The 21,459-nt window shown below is 38.0% G+C and overlaps 1 protein-coding gene across 7 annotated transcripts in view; it reads right to left on the bottom strand.

The window, feature by feature from the left end:
* The window catches only part of spir (spire type actin nucleation factor), a 322,402-nt gene that overhangs the window by 30,477 nt on the left and 270,466 nt on the right, over positions 1–21,459 (bottom strand). For 4 of the 7 annotated variants that reach the window (XM_083138861.1, XM_083138867.1, XM_083138865.1 and 1 more), the window contains 2 exons: positions 939–1,042; positions 192–339 (listed from right to left, as the gene is read on the bottom strand). In XM_083138861.1, the coding sequence (XP_082994987.1) occupies positions 192–339; positions 939–1,042 (252 nt within the window). The remainder of the gene's footprint in view (positions 1–191; positions 340–938; positions 1,043–21,459) is intronic. The other 3 variants (XM_083138863.1, XM_083138862.1, XM_083138866.1) reach the window with 3 other exon arrangements.

Here is a 21,459-nt window from a genome sequence, read left to right as displayed (position 1 = left end):
ATTCTTGAAAAACTTACAATTGATGTTCCAGCATTGTGAATACATATTCTAATTGCCTCACAATAAATGCCTCAAATTTAGAAATAGAATGAAAGATCTAAGATGGTACAACATCAAACACAGTGGTATGAGTCTCTCCAAGGTATCTACTGGGGAAGTCACAAAGGGGGGAAGCACTCACAGTAAATTACCTTCAAACTGGCTTGAGATACCTGTCCGATGCCAGGGAGATGGGGATGTTGGCGTACTCTTATCGTGCTGCTCAGAGAAACCATTCTCAAGAGGCGAATCAAGTGTAAGATCTGCAATATCATCGTCATCGTCGTCATCATCATCAATCTGTAATGAGAGAAACAATAATAAAAGAAAGGACTGGAAAGAATTATTAAAAACACAATTCAGGTGGTATAAAAAAGTTTTCTACAGAAAAGTATTGCAAAAGAATAGCAATTAATTTTAACTACCAAAAGTCTACTGTATCATTGAACTTTTCGAGCATGAAAATTTCTTGATCAGTATTAGCGTTTACACAGAAATTGTCAAAAAGTTTGCAGTCATAGTCAAACTGAAGGATTAAGTTGACAGCCATGAACAAGTCTCGTGTGCTTCACATTCATTTTTTCACCGAAGTCAGGAGAATGGAAGATGAGATGAAACTGAACAAATGTTGGGAGCAGGATCAAAAATAGGGGAGAAAGAGGAAGACCAAGAACAGAATAAGAACAATGCCTAGATAAGATAACTATTAGGAGAGGTAGAGGGAAGGTTTTGCCAGAAGTGTACAACTAGAACAAATTTAGAAGATATTTGATCCTGATGTTACAGCACACATGGGGAAGTAATATTTTATTTTCACTGTAAATCATTTCCTGCAAGAAAACAATTACCTAAACTTTCATTGTGAACGCAAGATTTGAGATTACTTAAAAATTACTTACAAGATTACTTACTTGTAATTTGGAGAAGTCCACTTTGATTAGCCTTCGTGTCGGTTGTTGTGACATTGGTTCTTCATCTGCATGTGTACTTGGTTGTGGAGTTACTGTTAGAAGAGAAATGAAACAATCAATCTATGACTCCAAGGCCAGGAATTAAAGCACAATAGCATGTGGCAAGCAATGAATATTTACTTTTTCATTTTTTCTATTTATGATTTGCTCGAGGAACTAGATGAAGTTTAATCTAAATCATCGTAATTTAACATTTACATTTTACAGCATATATATATATATATATATATATATATATATATATATATATATATATATATATATATATATATAAAGTGTTCCCCTGTGCTTAGCACCACGCCATGAAGGCGTATAGTGGGTGTGGGGGTAACGCCCCACACTTTCTTGATCCGGTCGTGAGTGGCGGTGATGTGATCAGCATCACTCCCTGACCGGCTTAACCCCCCAGGGTTTCCCCCAGGTACCCACGTTATTCGACGCTGGGTGGGCGCCGGGGCCGCTTCCAACGTTAGAAAAGTTTATATATATGTGTGTGTGTGTGTGTGTAACAATCTTGCCCCTCCACCCCCCCCCCCCAACAAAATGTACATAATCTTTAATATGATGCAGTAGAAGTGCCTCACGGATGGTGGTGTGCCAACTTCATCGCCTTGTAAACAAGGGGTCCCAGGTTCGATAGTCGAGTCAGCACAGTAGTTCAGATCCAATTTCAAACTGTAGGTCCAGTCCCAATTAACTTATCCACAATAAATTGGACTTAAAACCAAAACTCAAATGATACACTAGGACAATAGTATAAAAGAATGAAGTTTAGACAAATCTACTACTTTGCACTCCCACCCTTGGAGAATAAATATTTGCAACAGAAGGGGGGGATGAATCCTGCCAGAGAGGGAAACTTGCTCTCTCCTCTCCCCTTGCAAAAACAACTGATTAAATTCACTGATACGCTTCCCATGTTTGTGAGGGTATAAATGTCCATTAACGCATGTTACTTTCAGTCCATCCATAATCATCTGGGAGAAGAGATGCAGGTATACAATGTGAACTAGTTTCCCTGCAAAGGTAGCTGTTATCATCAGACTTCAATCTTCCAACCAGGAATCGGAGTCGTACGACCTTGAACGTTGACCGCAAAAAAAACAGCTTGCAGCGACTGCCATGGCAACCTCTGGTTCCTTGCATGTTCATTTCCATACAAACCGCTCGTTTGGCGCTCTGCAGGATAAGGCACCCTGCCGCGATAAGGATTCATTTGTATACGCTGCAAGTCGTGCGATATGAACTCGGTAAAAGGTTAATTTATCGCTCGTCTCAGGTTCCATGCCTTGTGCGAGCGCAATAACAAGCCCGTGCTCTTAACTGAAGCCCATCATGAATGAATAATGATGATGCAACTAAGGGGAGAGGAATTTTAAAAGACAACCATGTTAAAGAAAAGAACAAGAAACAAGTAAGGTAGCTTACGGCTAAGGGAACAAATTAATAATACGGTGGAGGCAAGGTGGAGAAAAATATTAATATTAAGTACCAGGGATCCGTTATGCAAGAGACAGCCCCCGAGACGGAGTGGTTAGCACATCCCGCTACGACGTCAGGGTCCCGGGTTCGAATCCCGGCCCGGGCATAGATGTTTGGGAGTGTTTATTCATCAATTTCATCATGTCATCACTCATCCCTATCTTCGCAAATTAGCCAAGAGTGGCAAAAAGAAAGGGCGAAGTAAAAAAAAGCAAGTCAGTCAATCACCGTTATGCAAGAACATTTTTCATTGGATAATGTTAGCGACGTATTTAAAAGCAGGCTACCGGAACTGAGCTCTCCGAAATGCCCAACTTTCTATTTTCCTTCTCTGGTTATTTCACGCCGCTTTTCTACATCTAAGTTTAATTGCGACTATGAGCATGAACTGTTGATTGGCCATCCCTCACCCTCTCCGCTCGGGGGCCTCCCTTATCGCACAAAGCTAGGACAACCTTGTGTTCTGACGTCACCGGGGAATGCTTTTATTGTTAGGCTAAATGCCTAAGTGGTTAAGCTAGTTATATTTAGTTATATTAGCATAAATAATAAATTTGCAGTGTATTTATTCTAAGATAACCAAACCTAATAGGCCTAACCTAAATATTAGGCGTTCCTCGTCTGTCAGAACACAAGGTTGCCCTAGCGTTGTGCGATAAGGGAGAACCCACAGCTCGCCCTCCGGATCGTGAAATCTCTGGTTCTGACGAGATATACATTGAAACGAGTAAACAGGTACGGTCTCCAAATAAGGCTACCTTTTCTCACCACTGTTAATTATTAGTGCCCTGAAAAACTTTTTGTGATAAGAAAGTTAATTTTGAGCGCGAAACAATTTTACCATTAGCCTACCAGGACAGGAAATGAACTAGATGTATACATGAGCATGAAACAAGGTGTCCTTGTTCTTTCCAACCATTCAAAACATGTTTTTGAGCGTTTTCATCACGCCCAATGTTGCCAGAGTTTTACTTTAAAAACCACTGCAACTTCCTGTAGTTTGCATAGTAATAATACCAATAATACCATCAGGCGCAGGGCTAAAACATTGATCTTACTGCATTTCAATCGTGTACGGAAGGTACGTGACAGTTCTAACAGAATAACAATGAAATGAAACAATGAAATCCACGTTTTCAAAGCACAGGCAAACAACAAACTGTCTCAAATTTTATATCCTTGGGTGTGTTCGCTGCAACGCATGATTTAACACTAGCGCCCGCGGCCAATATGTGAGAGAATAGCGAAGCAGGAATCTTGTGATCTCGAGGACAAAACTAGTGTTTGTTGAGCGAGAGAAAGTGCGCCTTTCCCCTCTTTCAAAGGCGGGGTTACATGCCAAAATGCAGCTCCAGATACAGTCCATGATGCAAACTGCGTGACTTAATATCGTAAGTTCTTTCTGAAGGTCGCAACTGAGTAACGTGGCCACAGAACCCATAATTCACCAAGTGGTTGTTGCACCCTCCGAAACAGACCTGTTAATCTGCACACCAGGGGCAATCTCCCCTCTGGCAGCAAGTATTTTGCCCCCGATGACATACAATGTATACGATATCGATGTTTGTGGAAGTCAGCCTTCCTGCTTTTCTCAACATTCATAATGTTTGACATTATAAGTCTGGTATTTATCTATACAGTCATCAGATGTACGACGATTATTATCCATTTCCACAACTTTTCTTCAGTACTTTTCTTAAAGACAAATGCCAAGGCTTTGAATTCGAAGTATTTGTCTATACGTTGGATTTGGGGAGATGACAAGGGGACACCTTTCTTCCTTCCCAAGGCCATGACTAAATGAGAAAACTCCATAAAAACTATTCTGCTTAAAGCAAATCGTTAAGAAATACAGTATTTCGTTCCTAAAAAATCTTAAGAATCTACGCCAGCGTGTCTTTCCAAAACGTGTGGTCATGTGAAAAATCAAATATTTAGGTTTCTCCCCTCAAATAAAAAGCTGGCAATGTATTTGTCCATTAATGAGCAAGTTCACAGGTGTTCTTTATGGGCTGATGTTGTTATGCTTCCTCTTAAATGATTCCCTTTAATGACCTACTTCCCATTGAGTGAATTCCAACATGACCGGAATTTATCCTCAGCTTTTTCCAAATATTTTCATTTAAAAAACAATGGTGCTAATACTCAAGCACAAAATTAATTGACGTTACTCGCTGCTCAATATATTTTTCCGCACTGTTTAGTAGCTCTGCAGCAAGATGAACAATATAAATCTTATCTGCCATGATACATTACATTAGCACCGTCAGGCATCTAAACTAAATCACTCATTTCGAAATGAGAAAGAGTGCACTGTAAAAAGTTGACTGAAGATGACGCTATTAATAATTATTATATAATTATTCTAATTAATGTAATTTTAATGGTTCCTTTTTAAAAATAATTTATGGTTTACATTAATTCCAATTTATAATTTACTTGCTGATTATCCGCCGTTGCCCGGGTATATATTTATTCCAATCTTCTATTAGACAGGAAAATAATGAATTCTAAGTATAGTGTAAAATGTAACTGCTTTTATTTACAAGAATTTAAAAGTATAAGTACAATATTCAAATTATAAAGTAAAATATTTTACAAATTCACTATAATATTAATTTAACTCAAAACCTGATTATAAACAACATTTTTAGTTTCACCTCCAGGAGAAAGAATAAATAAATTCTTTGGTGAACCCACCCTTGAGCAAACAACATAAAAGTTATCCGTGGGAGAAACATGGCGATCTTAAATCCACTCCGCAGTACTTAATAGACTGCCCCTGTGACTTGTTGATCGTGATTGAGAAAGCAAGTCTCGCTGGAATAAATCAAAACACACATATTCAAAAACTCCCTTGTGGAAGAGTTACTGTACATAACGCAATGGACTATATGGCGTTACATTGAGTTCAAACAAACTCGTCACGTGTTGCTCCGGCATCCGATCCAAGAACCGCAGCCAATAGGAGCCGTCGATGAGGTAACGTGAAGCTGCTGTGTTCTCAGCAGATGTTACAGCAGGGAACGCCAGTGATGCTACAACCAAGTGAAGGAATGCGCGCGAGAGAATGGGGCTGTATGGAGAGTGGTAACGTGACTGCAGCGGTTGCGTTTCGCCCATTTCTACCTTGTACCTTAGATTCTCGAGACAGCCAGCACCTGGATTAGTCTTTCATGCTCTCAAGTGGATAATTGTTTATCGTCAGGTCCGTATTCGATCCAAGTTGCGTATTGTTTCATTTCAATACGGAACTTGGACCCTATTTCAACTGATTCGTAAAAAAGGTTCCCGGACCGTATTTAAATTGTTCCTGGAATAAAGGTTCCTGGACCGAATTTAAATTGGTTCGGAAAATAGGTTCCCGGACCGTATTTAAATTCATCCGGAAAAAAGGCTCCTGAACCGTATTTAAATTGATCGAGAAATGTTCCTGGACCGAATTTAAATACTTTACAGATAAAAAGGTTCTTTACGGTCCGGAACCCATTTACGCTTGCTGATTTTCTCTCCTGGACCGGAATTGAATTTATTTAAAATTCCTGGACCTCTAACAAACCTGTTCGAGAGTTATGCCGGAACAAACACACATACATATACACACACACATCCCTTTTTATATATAGATATATAATTTGCACGTTTTTTTATACTCGTATGTCTCAATGCTATATTGTAGGCCTAAATAAGATTTAAAAGTGAATATGGGCGTGCGTGTGTTAAACACACCATGCTTCTTTCTCATTCACAAGCCACAGCTCAGATTAACGGTAGAATATTAGAAAATACCAAAAAAAAATTATAACAGTCTGCGCAGTGAAAAGGATCAACTATCTGTTGGTACTTCTAATCCATCCCGTTCTAGTTTCAAACGTGACTAAATTTGAGGGCAGTTGTCCCCCCCCTCTGCCCACCCTTCTTGCACCTTGCCCCCTAGTTTTGGAACCCAATCGCCGCTACTCTGCATAACGTTTAATATTTCTAGAAATAATTATCAAGTAGTATGTCCAAGTCATTTTCATGAACAGGAGTTGTAAGTTTTCGAAACGTGAAATTTTCATTTGGATGACTTTTAATGGTACAGGTCTTCCGCGCTTTCTCTCTCCACTCAAGCTGAGTGGGTAAAAACATCATTAAGGAAATCGATATCCCCAGACGGCTGCATTTAAATGTACAAGATCAGTTAGTCCTACAAAACCTTAAGCTTATGTAAGAGTCTGCTTGTTATTAAGGAAAGTCACGCCAGAAAAGCTGTGATTTCTCTCAGTCAATATGTTTGCTTGTGCAGCAATTAGGATTGAGATTTGATAGGCATAGTGAAAAAAAAAATGACATTTTAGTTCTATGTAAGCTTAGTTGGCAACACTAGCAGTCTATAATTTTATCCACAGATGCAGGCAACATGCATCCAAGTACTGACTATAGAACCGCATGGAAAAATCATATCAGCAGAGGAGATATTTGATTCGAATTCCGCATAAGTAGTAGTTCCTACAAGAGTTGGTGGAAAACTGCCAACTGTTGCTAAGCTGTTCCCTGAGAATTCCAAGACATTTTGTATCAGTTTTGAATTGAATCTAGCTTTTGTATCTGACTGCATACGTACAGGCTGAAAATGACCTTTAAATTCGTGTAACATCAGTGGCGTGCCAAAGGAGTGATAACTCCCTTTTGGCCCAGTATTCCTAAAAAAAAAAAAAGAACGTGAAAGGCAAGAAAATATTGCAAATAGGTACTGTCTACTGAAGAAAGTATACGTAACCCCCCCCCCCCCCCACGGCACGGCACTGCTTGTAATTCACTGTAAAAGCAATGTTGTTTGATGCCACCTTCTTCTGGCATGGAGAATGCAATTTCCCCAACAACAAATATCATTTATAAAGTACAGCACGGAGGACTGTTGTGAAGATTAGTAATGAGCATTGGTCTAACCGCAACGAACAGTTCGCAGGCATGCATCACAACGAACAAAGGGATTTTCCAGCAACTGAAACCATAAACCACAAATAATGCTGTTCTTTACCCTCTCTTCGTTTCTTTCACGCCGAGACCCGAATTTTTAGCATGAAATCGTCTTTTTGCGAGTTAAGAAGTCCAACGGCGCTCTACGATCATATTTGCTCAGCTGTTGCCGATTTCACGGCTCGTTATTTGCTACCTTGGTGCGGGCAACTGGCCCGGTGGTTCAATTCTCATGGGCAGCCTTCAGCGCATGCGCAGCGGTCATCGACATATTACAGAATCTTGAAAGTTCAAAGGATCCCCCAAAGCGACCGTTTTCTTGGAAAGGGTGCATTACAGAGGCGCAGTTGAAAGGGAGAAATGAACTATGTTGAACGAGATTCGCATTCAGAATAGAGTTTGCGATTCAAGCCGCCTCCTCCTGTTCCAAAATGTTTCATATTGCTTCCGTATTACAACGGAAACTAGAACATTTCGGAAGCACCACACTTTAGTTCATGCCTGGGGCTCAGGCTCCGGCTCAGGGAGTGCAATCGCTATATGATCCCTTGTGGGTATCGGCACCAGAGATATTGAACGTTCACATGATAGAGTTTATGCAGGAAGATCTGTAATACTGTACCGCAAACGTGTAAGCTCTCTCTCAGAAGCTGTATGGACGGACCAAGACAGATTCTAGGGCTCGAAAGCTGATTGCCTAAAATATCTAAAAAAATAACAACCTGTAGAATGACCTTGAAATTACTAAAAATGACCTAAAAATGGTAAAAACTGACCTAAAATTAATTTTCGCTCTTAAAATGAAAGCTTGATTTTTTTCATAAATTACAACAGAGTAGTTGAATAATTAACAAAACCCGTTGTTTTATGGTTCAAACTACTGCAGCAAAGGGATGTAGTTTTCTTTATTCTCACTTCAAGGCTTTTCTGTATGTCATTCACCGTCTTTCATAGTGGGCTTTGCACGATACAGTAGTCTGTAATCATCTGAAAATACAGTTGTTTCGCATACATCAGATAACATTTTTTTAAAATATTGTGACTAAAACCACAGATTAAAGAGATTATAGTGGACAGCAAGGAAACCTCAAAGTATTTTAAGTGCCAGACGAAAAATAAATGTACCACAATTAATTACTTAACAATTGCCAAATATTTCAGTTCAAAATAATTGTGCATTTCCATTGACAGTATATTCGATTAATATGGAACTTGAAAAAAAGACCATGTCAGGAAAGTTAAGTGCATACATTATGCTCGAAAATACATTTAAAATTCACGAAACAGTAGGGGAGAAGAAAAATACAATAAAAACTGCAAAAACTACTGAAAAATGACCTAAAAGCAAAAAATGCAAAAAAGTACTACAAAATAAAAACAATGTTTTCTGTTATCTACGGTTATTACAAGCATAAAAACACAGTTTTTCGTTGCGACGTTTCAGGAGAACATACGCTCCCTTCATCAGACATCTATTTTTAGTTTGATTAAACTAAACAATTCAAACATCAGTCCATAGGAAAAAACTAGCAGGGGAAACAGAACATTCTCGTATAACAATGGATAATATATTTTTAATTTTTTTTCTGAGAGCACAAAGACTAATGTTCTAATAATAAGGATATCAAAAATGAAGAAGAAAAGCTTTTTAATATAGCAAAAGAAAATGGCTTTCACACTAACAGAATAAACCAAATCAAAGAAACAAGTCACAAGAAAACTAAAAGAAAAGAGAAATACGGACAAAGATGAGAAATTGTTTGCATTCCATTCCACAAAGGATTCTCCCATAAAATTGCAATTCTTTTTAGAAGATTTAATTTCAAAATTGTTTTTAGATCACCAAGAAGTTTGGAATGTACATTTAATGAATACAAAATGAGAAAATCTCTACCAGATTTGGAAACCACAGGAATATATAATATAAGTTGTTCATGTTCAAAGGATTACCTATGTAGGACAAACAGCAAGGAAAATGGCAATAAGATGGCACGAAAACGATTTGGACATTATAAATTTAAACCAAAGAACAGGTTTGTCAGCTCACATCATCGAAGAGAAGCATTTGATTAAAAAGAGAAGGGTTTTAAAAAGAGTGAAGGGAAACATAGATTTGAATGTCTGGGAACCTTCGTTCATTGCAGAAGAACACTGGAATAAATTAAATAATGAAAATGGTAACATAGACCCACTATGGAGTTTTCTTTTTCACAAGTGAAGTAAGCCACCATCTTTAAAATTTAATGCAACGGAAAACCAAGAAACTGTGAAAGCAATGATGTTTTTGAATTGCCTGATAATATTTGGGATTCATAATTTTTAAATAAAAAATAATGTGATCAAATTTTTTATCTGAAATAATAAAACAGACGGCTTGATTTCACAGTTAAGTTGCTATATTACAACAATGTAACACTGACAACATCCATTGTATAACTGATTCTCTTTTGTCAAAAAAATTAACCATTGTTATAACTGTATATTTTAAAAAACTATATAAAAAGGTAAAAACAATTTCGAAATTAAATCTTCTAAAAAAATTGCAATTTTATGCAATTGCAACATCATATAATACTTTCTAATTACATGTATTAATTCCATTAATGCACGTTGCGAAATTTACCAGGTACAGTATGTACATCTGCACTTTTTGCAATAGGCTCTATGTAATGAGCAAATATAACTTGAATAAAATAAAATTGTTTTTTTTTTATAAGTAACAGTAGATTTATGGGACTCAACGAAGAAACAAAGTGCTTGTATTCAACATTTTGTGGACTCCCCGATGGCGTAGTGGTATCGTCCTCGCCTAGTAATCAAGGGGTCCCGGGCTCGATTCCCAGTGGAGGCACATAGTACAGTGGTTCGGATCCCACTTTAAACTGTAGGTCCAATCCCGATTAGAGTGGACTTTATGCACAGAAACAGCATTTTGCATCGCTTGCTGGAAGGTCTGTTCCTTGACCCCCAGAGTGAAGTAGTTGGTTAGCGCACGGATGTGTAATAAAATCACAACTCTGTTGTAGGTTCGATTCCCAACACCAGCAAAAATATACTGTCCTAAACACGGGAGCTGTAAGTAGAAGCTCAAGGCAAGGGATAAAGTTCATACTGAAGTTCACTTTATGCACAGATCATGACAGGCCCTACAGATTAAAGTTGGGCCTGAACCACTGGTGGATCCCCCGTAAAAATTGAATGACAGTAGAGGTCTAACCGCAGTAATATGGGCAAATGTTCACACTCTTTATCCAGCTTTACTCAAGTTCGTCTAGCGCTATTCATCCACCTCCCAAATACGACCTCGCAAGGAATTCATTTATGGAACTTTCCTGCGATAGATGTTGGCGTTGAATGATTGCAGAACATTGGAGAACGTCTCTCAAAGCAAGGAAGTGACGGGCAGCCTTTTTGTAATGGCTGCTGAAGAAGTTAGGGGGAGGGGAGGGTAACAAGCGGTGGGAGGGGAGCGCTGATGGAAAGATGATCCGAGATGCACCGAAAGGCTTCGAGAACTTTCTAGTGAAAGTACGAATGGAAGGGTTGTTGTCAATGAATGATGATACAAGAAACTCTGACGCAGTGTTTGACTTTTTTTATTTGATTGGAAACCCGATTAAAGGATCACGTTATATAAATATTTTTAAATCCCTATTTTTATTAATCAGAGCGACCAACAGGTTGATCGTGATCGACCTATCAATAATCACGTGCATTTTGGTCGATCGTGAGCTGTAGCCTGTGCTATGTTTAATGTTCTATAAACATTTCTCAGCAAAATATATCCACGATCGTAGAAAATGTAGTAAAGACGTGCAAAATATTTCCTCGGAGAAAAACCAGGGACACATGAAAAATAATGTTAGTTAGTTTTCAGCCATTTTGTTGCTGCTTGTTTGTTTGTTTGCGTGTGTGTGTGTGTGTGTGTGTGTGTGTGTGTGTGTGTATGTATATATATATATTTTAACGTCGCTTTTCTGGCACTTTTGGCTAACGTGACGGAACACACAGAGAGACACCAAAAAAGAACCATGCGAAGGTCGGGACTCGAACCCGGGATCTTCGGTGGCTAGATTGAAAGTCGACCATTTAATGTACTTGGTCACTGGGCCGGTACTTTGTTGCTGTTCCCTGAAATATAAGTAATATTTTGCTTTTCTGTACAGGGCATTTCCCCCCCTAGAACATCAATATACAATTTAAGAACCTAACACTTGAATACTGCTATTCATCAATGTTCAAACCCAGTTAATGCATTGGCACCAGCTACAACGCTTTGTCATAAGTGTAAAACCAGGCCTTCACTGCGATGCTAGACATAAATAGACTTTGTGGGCCGCACTTATATAAAATTTTACTCTATTTCAAACTGGAATATACCAGATCTCACAAACGGCGTGTCCATTGTCTTGGCTTTGTGAGATTTGACCCTTTACTAAGATATAATAAAAACATTAATGCCTGCTTGTAAATTATGTCTAGTATACCATTTCTCTGTAATTAGTTACAAAATAAAATAATATTCATTAAAGAAAATCGTATTTGAAAGCACCGACATGGCAAACATCTCACTCTAAATGGCAATGAAGTAAAAATATCTTACATTGTTTAGCTCGGTACCGTGAAGACATAACATACCGAAATAAGGCTATACAAGTAATCAGATCTCACCGCATATGGATATATCAGCAGCACGCTTCTACCGCTGATGGCAATAGTTTGGACTCAAATACAATATAAGAACAGTGGGCTAGCTATTATGCTTTTTTTTTAGAACAATCGGCATTCTCAACTAAATATACCGGGTGATCCGTTTGAGATGTCAGAAAAGTAAACATTTATACACACGAGGTTAATGTACGAATCTCCGAGCAGCTTGTTGTAATATAAGCAGAAAGGATATAAGTTTCGAATGAGTGGAGGTTTACAGACTTCAGCCGCATGGCGGCGCTAATGTGCATGGTAACTAAGGTGGTGATCACGGCACAACAGCGCACACAGTATGTCATATGGTATGTGAAATTTTGGAGTATTCCATGCATGCTACTGCCGCCACGCAGCTTAAGTCCGTAAACCGCCACTTACATCCTTTGTGCTTATATTACAACAAACTGCTCACAGATACGTACATTAACCTCTTGTGTATAAATGTTTACTTTTCTGACATCTCAAACGAATCACCCGGTATTTGAAAGGTGTCAGTTACATCGTAACTATTGTTGAATATGATAGTTCTCCCCATGTCGTATCTTTATCACCTATTGATTAACCCCATTGTGTGAAATCCTACAATTGTTTCGCTTGATCAATACATCTGGGAATATCACACACACGCGTGCTATCACGAATGTGGCAAAGCATTAAAACTACCAGGTCTAAGAATGCTGCAACGACGGTTTTTTATCTTGTCTGAAAATAAGTTTACTAAGATTCTTGTATTTTGACGATTATTTTCGTAGTTTTTGTGGCTTAAGCGGTGAAAATTTTATCCTACAATGATAATTTTAGTCTAGTCTTAAATCGGTGTTTGATTTTTTTTATTTTAAATCGCTCTTATGCCTAAGAGCGATGATTAGGGTGAATAATGATTCGATAACACCTATGTTCAGTGGTAAGATTCAAAGTCCATTATTAAACGAGCTCGGCACTAAAGTGGAGCCAAAAGTTTAACAATCCTCTTCAAAGTCTTCTTTATGCTTAAATAGGATAAACGGATGTGGCTCTAAAAGGGATCGAACCCGGAACCACTTGATTACAAGGTAAAGATGAAATAGGCAGTGTGCCTCTAAAAGGTATCGAACCCGGAACAAGGTGACAGGGTAAAGATGATTTTATGTAATTTTCTGCGATACCTGAAAGAAGATGGGCCACTCAGGTAAGCAAAATAATTATATTCGCCTGAGAGGTGTAAATGTTTCGTGCTCCTTCACGTAAGATACTTTTACTTTTAATGTAGTGATTATCGCTTTATTAAAATTCAAAATACCCACCAAGGGGGAACTAGACAAATGCTTTTCTAAAACGCATGCCTAAGTACCAGGCAACCAATACTACACTGGCGTACAAATGGTTGCATGCAAATTAGGATAATCGATTATTGCACTTCTACATCAGGGGCGTTCAATTATATGTGAACGTGTGGCCAGTAAAGGTTTGAGTGGACCATATATACATATTTTACACAGCTCCCTTAATCGCCGAGACCTCAATTATAGGTCGATAGGAAACAAACAAATTGCTGGTATGATTCCCATTAAATAAGCAGACCATTCTAGCTAAGACTTTACAGAAGCTTTTGTAAAAGCGTTCATCTGAGTGGCATGGTATGCTGGCGTGCAACACAAATGCTTTGAACAAAAAAGAAAGGGTATTGATTGGTTGCGCAATTTCCACGTCCAGAGTTGTGTTGGGTTCAGAGACAGAGAGTGAAGGAAGTAAGATTTTTGCATTTATCCAGCCGCATTGTGACGTCAGGAAACGTCAGACGTCGTCTCCACGCGGTTTTCATGTATTTTTCCTCCCTTCGTCACTTGGCAACTACAGCAAGTGCGTCACTTAATGCGTCACCCGGTCTGTAAGTTTTACTGCCTGCAAAGGACGTCCAGTGTTAACGGTTTTAAGGAAATTATGCCATGAAGATTGGTTGTCTTCAGCGTGGTGGGCATTGCCAGCGCTGGCAAAGTTTCAAATTTCAAAACCGCCCCTGATCCTATCTTAAGCTCACTGCTGCTACGTCATTAATTTCGTCGGACACTAACCATGGTTTAAGCACGCCCATATTTCAACAGTTCACCCCACCCCCTCCACCATTGTTTTAGGTAAGCATAGGGTACGAAAGTGGGGTGAAAAAGACACTTGCACACCCCTTTCCGCGCCAGCAATTTTCATTTTGAAGGTGATATGATAATGATTGATAATAATACAAGTGGAGAGAGTATGAGTTAAGTGATGGCAATTGACATGTCCAAATTGTAGATTCCGTCCCATATATTAGGCTCTGTAATTTCATTCATTATTCATTATTTTTCTTTGGTATGTTATCGCAGTTTACATTCTACTGTAGCACCAAAACATGCGAACTCAGAAAATATGCAAACTTCAAGTCCCCCATGGTTTACACAATCGACACTAGCGCCACTACTTCCAGGCCAGAGCCTGAAACATGGTGGTGGGTCAGCATGTATATTTTGGCCATGTTAGTTACACTAGCATCTAATATGTTAGATAAGTCTTGTATATGTCATCATGTACGTAAATAAATAACTGCCATATTTTAGTCTTTAAAAATGCAGAAACAAATATGCAAAATTCTGTTTAACACTATTGTAAATCTTACATAATTTAATGATTTTGCAATGCTGAAGCAGCTATATAGCGTTCAACAAAACGGACGTACGTATGATACTAACAAATAAAAATTGAGTGTTTTCTAGATGAAATGTCCATCGCACGCCTCACAGTAAGCTGCACAACACGAGTCGTCCACCTTCACTGAACATTGTTACAACTAGAAAAAGTAACGAATGTATATGTTTACAACACGCTACATACATGTATTCTCAAGACTCCCCTCTCCCCAAATATTAGGCCATCTTTTAGTTTCCTAGGTGGAGTTCCTATTTGTACTTTAATTCTATAACGATTAGAAGTTTTTTTTAGATTCTATGATTTTCATTTAAATGTTCTTAAATCAGTTTAAAAAAAGTACATAGCATTTTGTCCTAAATTAAATAAACCATTGTGTTTCTCTCTCATTCCCCACCACTTACATAAAATGGTCAAATTACACCAAAATATTAATTACTGCTATTTATTGCTTGATTTTCAATTTTCCATTTTATCAACTCTAATTTTATTAAAGTATTTTTAAACGATTATTCCCTATGGTTCCACAAAATAATCATGCACACCTGACTATCAATGAAATTCATGTGTGCTGAAAAACAGATTGATGCAGCAGTAGTAAACCTAATTCTCCATTTCGTTCGTGTTAAGTCGACATCCCTCGTTTTTTCCTCCAACCAGAAATATCAAATATACTATAAAGGACCGAATACTTGTAAATGTATCATGTTATAGCATCATTTCTGATGTACATATTCTCATATCAATGCTATCATCTTAACACATACTGTTAAGTTATGCAATTTTATAATAATAATTGCAACTATAAACTGTTATACATAATTAGTGATTTGGGGAATAGTTTTTTAACAACAGATCGAAACAGATTCTACGCAAGATTAGTTATAGTCTTATTTCAGATTCACTCATGTACACAAAATGAATTTCTTGCAAATATCTACTGTTCGGAATAATTTCTAATTATTATTTGACGACATTATTGTGTCGGGGATCTTTGTATTTTTTCTAAACAGTGGAACTACATTTTCAAATTTGTCATAGAACTGAAAACAGTTCTCGTCTACTAAAACGTCAAGAAATACATGTAACAGAGCGTACCGTATGTTTCTACTAGTGTGTACAATATAATATCCGTCCAATGCATATCAAATATATTATTTGCTTTCAGACAACAATCAGTTGTGTTTCTAATTCTGTTTCATAGTTATTTTGTCACATCACCTACAAAAGGTGCTTTCATTTCTCATACGTATGGCGGAGTGGTTAGCACATCGCGCTACGACGCTAGGGGTCCTGGGTTCGAATCCTGACCTGGGCATGTGTGTGTTTTAGAGTGTCCATTCATCAATTTCATCACTCATCCCCATCTTCGCAAATTAGCCGAAAGTGGTACAAAAAGCGAAGTAAAATAAACTATATCAAAATCATACGTTGAGAATAACACTCCGAAAATGTGATTAAAGGATTTTGCGTTGCAGTTCAAAACTTCTTTCCTCACCATAAAAGCAGCGTAAGATAATATCATCCGTAATGTCTAGTCATTGATATCATTACCAAGGACGTATTTAGGGGGGTCCAGATCCCCCCAAAAAGACTTACCATGTACAAAAATTAAATAATCAAAATATAATTGTTTAGCATTATTTAATATAATTATAGCATTATATAAATTATATATTAGCATTATATAATCGATGGTTATTTATTTCCGCTGAACTTATTGAAAAACAAGAAATTGGGATCATACGGCTTTGAAGGACAGTTCCAAAGATTTATGCGCACTACTACTTGTGATAATAGCTATGCATAAAATATTATTCAGGAACTTTACTTTTCGTCAATTGGATCTAACTTCTTTTTTGTTATTCATTTAAATATTCAATTCTTTATCTATTTGACATTAATTTCCTTGCAAGTGCAGTTGTTTTTATACAAATTTTGGCGATCTTAAGTACACATAAGCTACATAATAAGTACCTGCTGTTATATATCTATTCTTTTGCCATATTTTTACCTATGCAATAATAATAATAATAATACATTAATTTACATATTAAATTAATATTATTTTAATTTAAATACAATAAAATTATTATTATTATTATTATTATTATTATTGAGACACTTGGTCAGACCCCCCCAAATATATTTCTAGATATGTGCCTGATTATTACCTGTATTTATTTAATATATGCAAAGATTAATTTAAAGTCTTTTGACAACCTGGTTTAGGTAAAGCCTGAGGGAAAATTAGCACTATCTAAAATTTTTACAGCTTCGAATGGAAAGGAATTATGTCAAAAGTATTGATTTTCATTGTCACTTTCACGAATCATCTAACGATATAAATATACAATGGCGGCGAATTAAATGACACAGAATCAGAACAGTGTGGATTACCAATCGATACAATCAACATGACACGTCAAAACATCGTAGTCGGGTAAGCCAGATGAAAATAGCATGCTAACATATGGGGAAAACAGGTTTGTCGCTGCTGACATATGGCCACAAAGTGCTTAGCGACCATTTGCATTTCGAAATGAGGGGGAACAGGACACGAACCAGCGTCTCTAAGGTAACAATTTTCTGAACGTTGGGAGGTGGAAGGCAGGGTGTGAACACTTACTATCGTCTTCCATGTCCCAGTATCCTGACGAACTGAGCTCGTAACCTAAATCGGGAGATTCCTCAGCACTGTACTTCACATACTTCTGTCTCGAACACTGTTCAAGGCTCAACATGACGATCCCAGTTTGGGGACTCCCTACTGCCAGCATGCTGCGATCCGACACACAGATGCAAGCAGGATATGATCCTGGTTCCGCGGGTTGAAAGTCCGTGCGACAGCGAGTAACTTCAACGGGTATTCCATAAAGATTGAAAACTGCGTCTGCTTTTTGTTTTTTTAGAGGGAGAGAAAAAAAAGTAGCGAAGTCGAAAGCACCGCACACCGACGACGCTGAGCGTCTCTCTCTGAGCTTTCTGCTACCGCGACTAACGCGCATGCGCATTGAAAGCGGCAACTGAAGACTTCACCGCACCGAAAAACTGGGTTACCGAACGGGCAAGATCGATCTTGCCGGTCCTCGACGCGGCTCTACTAATTCAAAATAGGTTTCGGAGTTTTCTTCGCCCTATTCCCTAGCGAATAAATGCTATCCTTCCCCTACATGCACGTTCTATTGCTCATTAAGAAACAATGCATTTTCGCAGCGGTGCAAATAAGCGATTTAGCCTATGAAACCATTCCATTTTCACATCCAATTTACAGACAGCTTACCTATTATCGCTTAAAATGTATCATCAAAATAGCGCATTTGTGCTCCAAACACCATGTACGATATTACTCACGCACTTCGATGTGTTCCACTACTCACAGCGGTGCGTGCAAGAAATAGGTCACCGATCTCACGAAACTAGGTCAAACTTAACAGTGTGGTGTGCAGTTCGAATCATCTATTCAATTCCCTTGTGCTTTTTCATCTCATTCTTAACATTTACTTGCAGGAGTTGCCATGGTGTTTATAAGTTAGCACTTTTTTCTCCAAATAAGGCAAATTGATGTTACATTCATGACGAAGGAAATAAGGTCATGTCAGCTGATTATTGATTTCGCAGCGCTCTATATTAAATACGGCCGGGCTCTGCATTTCATCACGCTCACTCTGTACGATCCAGTTTAACTCGCATCTAAACGTTCCCAATACTGATATATCAATAACAGTGGTGGCGCCAGGATTAATCATCTAGGGGTGCCGAGGGGGTGCGAAATGAAATTTATGGGGTGCGATGTTGAAAATAAAGAAAACATGAAACATGCATGCATGCTTTAGCCATTACATCAAATACCAGTGAACATTTAATAGGCTTTTATATACACAGAACCCAAAACGTGTCAACTGACACATATATTTTGATTTCAATAACACGTTAACGTGCATAAACTGCAAATGATGCATCTTTTAGTGTGTCAAAATACACATAGGAATGTATTAAAGGGTATTTTTATGAGATGAAGTCCCGTGTGATGCATTAAAATGCATCAGTTTGGCAGATCAGACAAGATCATTTCGAAGATAACAAACTTTCACTTTTAATGCATCAATTGACACAGCTAAATGTGTAATTTTGTTATCTTCGAAATAATCTTGTCTGATCTGCCAAAGTGATGCATTTTAATGCATCACACGGGACTTCATCTCATAAAAATACCCTTTAATACATTCCTATGTGTATTTTGACACACTAAAAGGTGCATCATTTGCAGTTTATGCACGTTAACGTGTTATTGAAATCAAAATATATATGTGTCAATTGACACGTTTTGGGTTGAAAAAATGCCAATGAAACTGAATACTACTAGTGACTTGTTTCAGTTTTGTTTACTTCGACTACTACAAGCGCATGTTTTGTAATTTTAAACGAACAAAGACTGTTTATGCAGACCAATGACCATATACTGTATCTTAAAACCTTAACAAAAATTAATGGCGAAGACAAGCAACTAATCATTGTAAATGCGGCCAGATTAGGATCAATGGCTTGTATGTTGTATACAAAAACAACGGTGTCACTTCAAGATGACCACAAAGTTTTAGTAAGTCATGCAATGACAATGCAAGAATTCAGTTGAAAGTAGGTTTTGAAAAGGGGGTGCGGATGAAAATTAAGGGGTCCGCAAGCACCCGCCCCCTTGGTGCCGCCCCTGATCAATAAACACATGAATTTAAACACTAATAAACATTCGTGGTATCTTACAGGGCGTACTGGATCACAGAACTTACACTGCGTAACACAATTATGTTGTAAAATAGGCCATGTACATCTTTTTTTAAAAAAACGTTTTAAAGCACATATTGATTTCAAATTATTATGGGGAAGATATTGGATCCGCACAGTGTTTGTTGTGTTCAAATATTCATACCGTTCATAGTTTTAAATTGTTGAGATGGCCACGCTGCTCTGGGTTCGATTCCAGTGCAGGGATATCTGAAGGCAGGAAGTTTCCTGTTCGTGTTCCTGCATAAGCGACTGGAACTCACCTCTTTCACACCACATATCTATGGCCGAAGTACACAATGTGCAACCCTAGATCCACACTCCTATGTGCCTTCAAAGGGCGGCTCAAGATAAAAGTTTCACCCGGACGAGTTGAGTTTTTGGCGGCCCCTACTGTTCACCGCGCCCCCTAACTTTATTCCCTGGTAACCATACCTTCTACCTTCATCCATATTATATATTTACGGTTTCAATGACGAAAAATAATACTTATTTTTTAAATACTTGTGTTTATTAAATACCAACATAATTACATCAAAATAACTAAACTCCTTGCTTAAATTGCTACCTGATTTTTGCATGTCATGCAGCACTAACTTCAATTAATTCTTGTCTGCGCAAATCTATTTCTTTTCAAAACAAATGGGCATCCTTACGTAAACAGAAATATGGTTTTGGAGATCCACGAGGCAGTCGCCCGTTCTTGAGCTGTCCCTGCCTTCATAGCACGATATAATGCACAGGGGAACGCTATTATGTATTCATACATGCGCATGTATACATACGTAATGCACAAACACACATCTATAAGAATGTTTGTATATATTCGATCAGGAATAAAAGTACTCTTCTCTCTCTGTATGCGCGCGCGCGCGCGTGTGTGTGTAATATATAAACGCAATCATCTTGTAATCGAGGGATTCTTTCATTTCGTCAGGGGACATACTGTATTTCCATATACCTACATACATGTGAGAGTATAGATCAGCCTATCCGTGAGGTTCAAACAAACTCTGTGTGTCACCTTCTATATGGACTCTACGCCTAGACCTGGTAAAAACTGATTGTAAAAGTAATCAAATCAGAATGTACGGTCTGGATTTCACACCACGACCTTACGGACAATACTAAGGATACTGGTTGGGCAATTACAGCCCTCGCGTTGAGCTGATCGCGAAATTTAATCTCCAACCCCCTGCACTTAATCTTCACAGTCACGCAACGTTAAACAAACATAGGAAGGGATAGAGGTTGTCCGAGACAATTTACCGTCAGCAATGCAAAGCAGAACAGTGACGCGTTGAATCGAAATTCGTGAGAAAATTCTCGACATTGTTTACGCACTTGTCATTTGTATACGAAACAACACACTTGTTGTTGATAAAAGATCAGTAAATTATTGTAAGAGGGGAGGGGGTACATTTTCTTATAAGTTTTCTCCACCATTAAAAAATTCCGCAGCTAGAAAACGAGGAGATTACCATCAGCACTCAATTTACGTAATGGGTTCGAGGTGCTGTTGAATTTATTCATGAACCTCCAGTAGAAATGGGAAGAAAAAAGTTAACGCAAACGACTTTGCAGATCGAAACGCAATAGAGTATAGCGTAATGCCTATGTTTTATATCCAAATACACACAGATTAACTCACGGTGTAGAGTTCATTTCCAAATGAGAAGTATCGCATAATTTTAAACTATTCCTCGATCTAAAATGTCACAAATTTTACAACAAACTCAATATTTCAACCAAAACACCAAAGGTATTATATACAGTACAGTTCATTTACATTCTTGAGCGCCACATACGACAGGTATTTGTATTTTTTTAATTAACATCACTATCCTGCCAGGAGAAG

This window comes from Lepisma saccharinum, chromosome 17, assembly GCF_977018435.1.
Source record: "Lepisma saccharinum chromosome 17, izLepSacc3.1, whole genome shotgun sequence".
Taxonomy (NCBI): domain Eukaryota; kingdom Metazoa; phylum Arthropoda; class Insecta; order Zygentoma; family Lepismatidae; genus Lepisma; species Lepisma saccharinum.
Note: the sequence above shows the minus strand (reverse complement) of the source record. Positions and strands in the feature narration are given on the sequence as shown.